The sequence below is a fragment of the Notamacropus eugenii genome, chromosome 2 (assembly GCF_028372415.1).
Source record: "Notamacropus eugenii isolate mMacEug1 chromosome 2, mMacEug1.pri_v2, whole genome shotgun sequence".
Classification (NCBI taxonomy): Eukaryota; Metazoa; Chordata; class Mammalia; order Diprotodontia; family Macropodidae; genus Notamacropus; species Notamacropus eugenii.
In genome coordinates, this window is record NC_092873.1 from 299,703,994 (window position 1) to 299,713,085 (window position 9,092).

A 9,092-nucleotide genomic window follows, 5' to 3' on the forward strand; every position below is an offset into this window, starting at 1 on the left:
TCCAGCCCCAGCAGTACTATATCCACTTCATGATCTAACTGTTCCCATAGCTATAATAGATGAATAGCAGTATTAATAGATGAACAATTATAATTGGCTTTGATGATGGGGAATACTAACCTTAATCCCTAATTAAGGTAAATGTTATCCCCTCAAGAAGGAATCCTTTCCAGACTTGACTGAACAGATGCTGAGTGAAGTGAGCAGAACCAGGAGAACACTGTACACAGTAACAGCAACATTTTGGGATGACCAGTTTTGTTGGGATTAGCTCTTTGGAGCAATGCAGTGATCTAAGAAAATCCCAAAAGACTCATGATGGAAAATGCTATCCACATCCAGAGAAAGAGCCATGGAGTCTGAATGAAGATCAAAGCCTAGTATTTTCTCTTTCTTTTGTTGTTTTTTTTTCTTTCTCATGGTTTTTCCCTTTCTTTCACAACAGGACTAATGTGGAAATATGTCTAATATAATCATACATGTATAGCCTATATCAGATTGCATGCTATCATGGGGAGGGAAGAGGGAAAGGAGAGGAGGAATTTAAAATTCAAAATCTCATAAAAGTGAATGTTGAAAACTAAAAAGGAGGTAGATGCTTTTATTATCCCTATTTTACATCTGAGGAAACTGAGGCAAACAGAAGTTAAATGACTTACCTAGAGTCACATAGCTAATGTTTGAGGTAATATGTGAATTCATGTCTTAACTCCAGACCCTACCACCATGAGGATTGAAAAAGGATAAAAAAAGATTCATTTTGGGTTTTTTTTTCCAGTAGAAACACAAGGCACTCAAACAATAAATCAATATTCATTTATTATGTGCCTAATACTACTGCATACATCAGGCATTTTGCTACGTGGTAAGGATACAAGGACAATAAATTAAACAGTCCCTGCTTCCATGGAACTTACCGTCTATCTAGGAAAATAGCAAGTACATGCCTAAATAAATATATACATGACAAACAAATGTAGAACAAATGCATAATAAATTCAGTCTCATTTCAGTCATTTTTCAGTCATGTCCAATGCTTCGTGACCCCATTTTTTTTTGGCAAAGATACTGGAGTGGTTTGCCATTTCCCTCTCCAGCTCATTTTACAGATGAGGAATTGAGGCAAACACAGTGACTTGCCCAGGGTCTGAGGCCGGATTTGAACTCAGGAAGATGAATCTTCCTGGCCCAGGTTCAGCACTATTACGGTGCCACCTAGCAGCCCCTAATAAATACAATATACAGTAAATGCAAGCTAATTAAATACCAAGTATTTCTGAGGGAGGGTTGGAGATATTGAAAACGGCATTTTGTAGAACGTGTTACTTGAGCTACATCTTGAAGGAAATGAGGGATTTTGTGAAGTAGAGACAAGGAAGGCACATGTTCCAGAAATGACGGATCCCAAGTGTAAAGTCCCAAAGATGAGAACTAGAGGGCCATGTGTGAGGAACAGAGGAAAGATAAGATTAACCGGATTACAGAGAGCCTAGAAGGGTATCATGTGTAACAAAGTTAGAAAGGCGGGAATAGGAAATCCTAGATTATAAGGACTTTAAAAGCCAACGTTTATATTTTTAACTGAGGACAACAGGGAGCCATTCAATAAGAGCATGACATGATCACATATGAGCTTGAGGAAAATCACAAGGCAGATTTCTCTATAGCTTAAAATCTTCCTCTTGCCCACCTCCTGAGACAATATACACTTATAAGTGAATATGTTTATTTGGGGAATAGATGAGGAGAATGTTTTTAGTATTTTGTATTTCCTTATTTCATCCAATTGAATGCTTTTGCTTCTTCTAAGCTGTTGATACCTGGATTTCTATTAGCATTATAATAGACGAGAAGCTAAGCCTGAACTGATTTTATTAGTTATAAAATCTGCCTTTGATCCATTGTGGCCAGTGTATTTGTTGGGGGGAAAGTCAGTGGACACCATTCTCAGCTGCCTAGTGGTGATGTTTGCCTGGATTCCTTTGACAAAAAAATAAATAGATAGATGATAGATAGATAGATAGATAGATAGATAGATAGATAGATAGATAGATAGATAGATAGATAGATGATAGATTAACAAAGCACTTACTATGTGCCTACCCTGTACTGATGTACATCTAAAATAAGACGTAGCTTGTGTCTTGACAGGGCTCACAGTGTGTATTGTGAAGGGAGCAACTTGTGAGGGGGAGAATTGGGGGTTGGGACATTAGCAAAGCAAATTATGAGAAACAAAATGTAACCTAAGTTACATGTGGGGCACACATAAAAGTAATTGATAGAAACATAGTTTGTCCCCTACCCAAAACAAAAAATAAGACAACCGGCATTTTAACCTCTGGTCATCATGATCAAACTCCAGAAATTACCAGCTGCCATAATCAGTGTATGCATAAAGCCATATCCCTTCAGGAGAAAGTCTGACAGGATCTCATGTGACCTTGGTTGTGGGGTTGATGACTCTTATTTGAGTCAGAGAGCAGTAATCTCATTTGTGATTAATAGTGAATTCATAAATGTCTTATCTAAAACAATGAAAAATCCATCCTCTAGGAGAACACCACCCTTGAATTTATTTTAGCAATGTCTATATTTGTAAGAGGAAGGACCACTCCCACTTTGCAAATGATGCTGTATCTGATATCTTTTCTTTATGACCCTTAGAACTCAATGATTTCATAGAGAAAGTGTCTTCCTGTGCCATCAAATCTAATAACACCTTCATAAATTGTATATCTTTTTTAAACTATGTTGATGCATATCTCCAACCTCTTGTCTATTGGTGAATGGTTCTTCCTCCTCCTTCTTCTCTTCTTCTCCTTCTTCTCCTTCTTCTCCTTGTCCCTCATACTGTCTCCCTCCTCTTCCTTCTATTCTTGAACTACTAAACAAAAATAATAGAAGTAAATCAGCACCACCATCATCCCACATCTTATGGCCAGAGTATACTCCTATTGAACTAAGCTGCGATGTCCATCATTTTGGAGACATGGATGGTCATCACTGAAATATTTTAGGATGATGTAGCAATCTCATGACTTCCATGACAGCAGCAGGGGCAGGGGTTAGACCAAAGAGGGATGGATAATGAGCTAGCAAGAGGGATCCTCTCATCAGAACTTATAAGGAGTGATTGTCCTCTGGTGCTCTGTCTCTCTTCCCATCTGCTAAGAGAATAACAGAGGTTCTCCCTTGGACTTCCCATAAGAATAGTGAGTTGGGCCCCTTCTCTCTCACTCTGGCCACTATGGTGGCTGCTTATACATGGTAATAAGCATATAGGCTAGAGGCAGCTAGGTGGCACAGCAGATAGAGCACCAACCCTGGAATCAGGAGGACCTTAGTTCAAAGCCAGTCTCAGACACTTACTTAGGGAAGTTATCTAACCTCAATTGCCTCCAAAACCAAATAAATGAATAAAAATAAGCCCATGAGCTAGACTTTCAGGCAACAGGAGCCAGGGGATTCCAGGGAATCTAACTATTTCTTCATGTTCATTTCCCAGAGTGTAGGTGACCAAACAAAGATCAGGAGATAGGTATTTCTAGCCTATGTAGGCAACCTTGTGAGTTCAAGACATAAGCAACTCCTGGGGCCCTCAGTTTTTTAGAGCTAACCAACAGCAGAGGGTATTTTCTGCATTTGCATTGTTTTTAGAGAATATAAGTCCAGGAAGATGAGCCTAGGCCAAGACTGACTTGCCAAAAAACATGGAGCTTGAGGGAGTTGTTTGGACAATGTCCAGCTAAGGTGAAGCTGGCTGCTCAGCAGTCCCATTAAAAAAAATTATGTCACATTTGATGTTTTAAGTGTCAAACTTTTGGGAGAGTATAATAAGAACACAATAAGTTGTTTCATGTGTTGAGGCTTTGGCAATGTTTACTCTTTTGGTTTTTGTACATTTTTTCTCTTGTGGTAGAAATCAATAGCTGTAATATGCCTATTCACATTGTACAATGAGCATTCTTCTGATCCGCTTTGGGAAAACTTGAGACTTGAGACACCAAACTTAAATTGTCTTTAAGTGATTTTCCCTGAGGCTGTAGTTGGCTGTTGGGAGAATGAGCAGCCAGAAGAAATGAGTCTTGAGGAACCAAGAAAAGGACCCTTTTCTTTGTAAGTCAGACTCCCCTAGTACTGAACATGATCCATACATGAGTAGTGGGACAGGGTGTCCCTTCGCCCCAGGAAGCACCAATCTATTATTACACTGGAAATAAGCAATCAAAAATGGGAAACTGACATATCAAAGATATGGACACTGACTCAAACAATTTTACATATAAATATAATCAATGTAAATTAATTGCCACAATGAGACTAAAAAAGAAGGCGACCTGATCAACAAACACTTCACTTATCTGACAAACAAAAGGCGATAGCTGTCAAAGGCTTATGGGAAAGTCTCTGACCCTATTATTAGCCCCCCAAAAAATGATGAAGAGAATATTAATAACAGCTGATTCAACATGCCTATATTTCCATCTACAAAACTTTTTATGAGAATAGTCTATACTGCTATGTGCCAGAGGAGATGCAAAATTTAGACAAGATATGATTACTACTCTCATGAACTTTCAAGTCTAGAAGATGAATGAGATGCAACATGCTCAAATGTTTGTTAATTAATTTATAATGGACAATATGATAAATGCATCAGAAAGATGCAAATCAAAATACTATTCCAGGTGAAAGGTGAAAGGCTATTACTGACTTAGGGAGTATTTATTTTTAGTTTTCAACATTAATTTTTGCAAGAATTTGAGTTCCAAATTTTCTCCCCATCCCTCCCCTCCCCCACCCCAAGATCCTGTGCATTCTGATTACCTCTTCCCCCAACCTGCCCTCCCTTCTATCACACCCCTCCCTTCCCTTATCCCCATCTTCTCTCTTTTCTTGTAGGGCAAGATAGATTTCTGTACCCCGTTACCTGTATTTCTTACTTCTCAGTTGCATGCAAAAACAATTGTCAATGTTTGTTCCTAAACCTTTGAGTTCCAACTCCTCTCCCTTCCTCCCTCCCCACCCATCTCCACTGAGAAGGCAAGCAGTTCAATACAGGCTGTTCATGTGTAGTTTTACAAAAGACTTCCACAATAATCATGTTGTGAAATACTAACTGTATTTCTCTCCATCTTATCCTGCCCCTCATTTATTCTGTTCTCTCTTTTGACCTTGTCCCTCTCCAGAAGTGTTTACTTCTAACTACTCTCTCCTCCCATTTGCCCAAACACACACTACTTCTCCCCTTCTCCCCTACTTCCCTGTAGTGTAAGATAGATTTTCATACCAAATTGAATGTGCATGTTATTCCCTCCTTAAGCCAAATGTGATGAGAGTAAGCTTCACTTTTTCCCTCTCAACTCTCCCTTTTTCCTCTCCATTGAAAATGATTTTTCTTGCCTCTTTTATGAGAGATAATTTGCCCCATTCCATTTCTCCCTTTCTCCACTCATTATATTGCTCTCATCCCTTAATTTTACTTTTTTAGATATCACCCCTTCCTATTCAACTCACCTTGTGCCCTCTGTCCATATATATATATATATATATATATATATATATATATATATATAAAGTTTCAAGAGTTAAAAATAAAGTTTCAAGAGTTAAAAATATTATCTTTCCATGTAGGAACGTAAAAAGTTCAACTTTAGTAAGTCTCTTATGATTTCTCTTTCCTGCTTGCCTTTTCATGCTTCTCTTGATTCTTGTGTTTGAAAGTCAAATTTTCTTTTCAGCTCTGGTGTTTTCATCAAGAATGCTTGAAAGTCCACTATTTCATTGAAAGACCATTTTTTCCCCTGAAGTATTATACTTAACTTTTGCTGTATAGGTGATTCTTGGTTTTAATCCTAGCTCCTTTGACTTCTGGAATATCATATTCCAAGCCCTTCAACCCCTTAATATAGAAGCTGCTAGATCTTGTGTTATTCTGAATGTATTTCCACAATACTAAAACTGTTTCTTTCTGACTGACTGCAGTATTTTCTCCTTGATCTGGGAACTCTAGAATTTGGCTACAATATTCCTAGGAGTTTTTCTTTTCTAATCTCTTTCAGGAAGTGATCAGTGAATTCTTTCAATTTTTATCTTACTCTCTGGTTCTAGAATATCAGAGCAGTTTTTCTTAATAATTTCATGAAAGATGATGTCTAGGTTCTTTTTTTGATGATGGCTTTCAGGTAGTCCCATAATTTTAAAATTGTCTCTCCTGGATCTATTTTCCAGATCAGTTGTTTTTCCAATGAGATATTTCACATTATCTTCCATTTTTTCATTCTTTTGGTTTTCTTTTGTGATTTCTTGGTTTCTCATAAAGTCATTAGCCTCCATCTGTTCCATTCTAATTTTTAAAGAACTCTTTTCTTTATTGAGCTTTTGAACCACATTTTCTACTTGGCTTATTCTGCTTTTTAAAGCATTCTTCTCCACATTGGCCTTTTAGACTTCTTTTGCCATTTGGGTTAGCCTATTTTAAAAGGTGTTATTTTCTTCAACATTTTTTGGTCTCCTTTAGGAGGTTGTTGACTCATGATTTTCCTCCATTGCTCTCATTTCTCTTTCCAATTTTTCTTCCACTTCTCTTACTTGATTTTCAAAATCCTTTTTGAGCTCTTCCATGACCTGAGACTATTACATATTTTTTTTGGAGGTTTTGGATGCAGAAGTCTTGGCTTTGATGTCTTTCTCTGATGATATGCTTTGTTCTTCCTCATCTGAAAGGATGGAAGAAAATACCTATTCACCAAGAAAGTAACCTTCTATAGTCTTATTTTTCCCCATTTTGGGGCATTTTCCCAGCCAGTTATTTGACTTTTGTTACTTGACTTTGTCAAGTGGAAGGTAAACTACCCTAGGCTTCAATGGTTTTATGCAGTTGTTCTCTGAGATATCTCTAGGAACCTGTAAGTTCTCAGATCCTCTAAGATGGCACAATCGAGGGAGAGGAATTTACTCCTCTCCTGGCCTGTGCTCTGGTCTGAGAGCAACCACAAGCTTTTCTGCCCAGGATCTGTGAGTTGAATTCCCTCTCCAGAGCCTTCACCAGCTCCATCAGGCCAGTGCTCCTCCTCACCCCAGGGCCAACACTCAGGGCTGACACTCAGATTAGCTGCTCAGTTCCCCCAGGGTCTTTTGCCTGAGGGCTCCAAAAGGGACACAGCAACTGCAGTGGCTGCTGCTTCCCTGGGATCAAGTCTAGGATGGGACCCTGCTCCCTTCTTACTCAGGTAAAAGAGCTTTCTCAATGACTTTTGAAGCTACCTTTGGCATTTGTGGATTGGGAAATCTGGGAAATGCAACTGCTACCCATGATTCCACACCCTGAAGCTTGCTCCAGTCTTGTCCCTGCTGAGCCTTGCAGCCAAGGTTGGGCTGCACTCTGCTCTGAGCTCAGTGTGATAGACTTTTCCTATCAACCTTCCAGGCTGTCTTGGGCTGGATATCTCTTTCACTCTGTCATTTTGTGGCTTTTGCTGCTCTAGAATTTGTTTAGAGTCATTTTTACAGGTGTTTTGTGGGCTGTGGGGATAGAGCTAGAACAGGTTCAGCTTTCTACTCAGTCATCTTGGTTCCGCCCCTCGACTCTGCAAGAATCTTGTCAGCAATGACTAATAGAGAGACCCCCTCTGTGATTGTGACAGGACAACCTTATTACCTTTTCAGGCTCAGTTTCCTCATCTGTAATATGGGGATGTAATATGTAATCTGTAATAAAATACCTCACAGAGTTGTTTTAATGATCAAAAGAGAAAATACATTTAATGCACTTTGCAAAGTTTAAATTACTATGCAAATATTAGCATAGGGTGTGCCTGTGTGTTTCCCATGTAGATTATGTGTGCCCATCCAAACAGGTAGTCTAAATGTGGTTTGTGGGGAGTCTTTGATAAGGTATATCAGGAATCTTTTCCACACCTCTCCAAGGAAGACTTTGATTCCTGCCTGAAGAGGAAGAAGAGAAAGTGCCACAAGGCTGGTTACTCTGCTTTCCCTGGAGAATATCTGGCTAAAATTGTATCTGTCTGTACCCCTATATATTGCTAGCTGGGGAATGATTTCCATTAGATTTTAGCTATGTTCCTGGTCACTATCCTCTTAAAGAGGAAAGGCTTCACCCCAAGGCTATCCTAAAGCTTGACGTGTTCCCACCTATTGATAGTTACACAAAAGACCATCACAAATTATGAATAATGGAAGACTGGGGTGGGAGTGGTGGGTGCTAAGCCAATATGGTAGAGAAAAAGAAGGGACTCACTTGAGCTCTCCCAAATTCCCCTCTAAACAACTTGAAGTACACAAATTCCGGAGTGACAGAATGCACAAAAGGACAGGATGAAACTATTTTTTAGTCCAAGGCAACTTAGAAGTTAGGCAGGAAAGGTCTGTCACACAGGCATGAACATGGAGTGCAGTCCAGAGCAGACTGCACCTAGTACAGGCCACATCCCAGAAGCCACCATCACTTCTTTCAGAACAAAGTTGGTCCTTATAATTAGGCAGCATTAAGTTTCATTTTATTGTTGTTGTTCTTTCATTTACATTGTTATTGTAACTATGTATCTTGGGGGAGGGAGCCAAGATGGCAGAGTAGAAAGACACGCATACACTAGCCCTTCCCCCACAGCCCATAAAATACCTGTAAAGAAAGACTCTCAACAAATTTTAAAGCAGCAGAAGCCACAGAACAATGGAGTGGAGGGGATTTCTAGCCCCCGGTGACCAGAAAAGCCACTGGGAAAGGTCTGTTGCACTGGACGCCGAGGAGAGCCCAGCCCAGCTTTGGCCATGCAGCACCAAGAGAAGTAGAACTGAGCAGGCTTCAGGGACAGAATCTCCAGTGGCAGTGCAGATCCCTCAACCCACATGTGCGATAGATCAGTGAGAGGGTTTTTTCAGCTGGCCTAGAAGGGAGCAGGGTGTCCCCATATCTCTGGCTTCAGGCAGTTGCAGCAGAGGCAGCAGCAGGCAGGGCTCCCAGGGCAGGCAGCAGCCCACAGCCATTGTTGAAGGCCTCATTGTAAAGCCCCTGGGGGAACTGAGCCCTGTGTGGTGGCCCTGCCCCCACCTAAAGCTCCTGAGGGAAT

At 40.0% G+C, this 9,092-nt stretch overlaps 1 protein-coding gene across 1 annotated transcript in view; it reads right to left on the bottom strand.

Moving 5' to 3' along the window:
* Positions 1–413: 413 nt before the first annotated feature.
* Positions 414–9,092, bottom strand: part of LOC140527532 (D-3-phosphoglycerate dehydrogenase-like) — a 114,855-nt gene continuing 106,176 nt past the window's right edge. Inside the window, exon 5 of the mRNA XM_072644532.1 lies at positions 414–2,887. Coding sequence (XP_072500633.1) covers positions 2,885–2,887 — 3 coding nt within the window. The 3' untranslated portion in view covers positions 414–2,884. The remainder of the gene's footprint in view (positions 2,888–9,092) is intronic.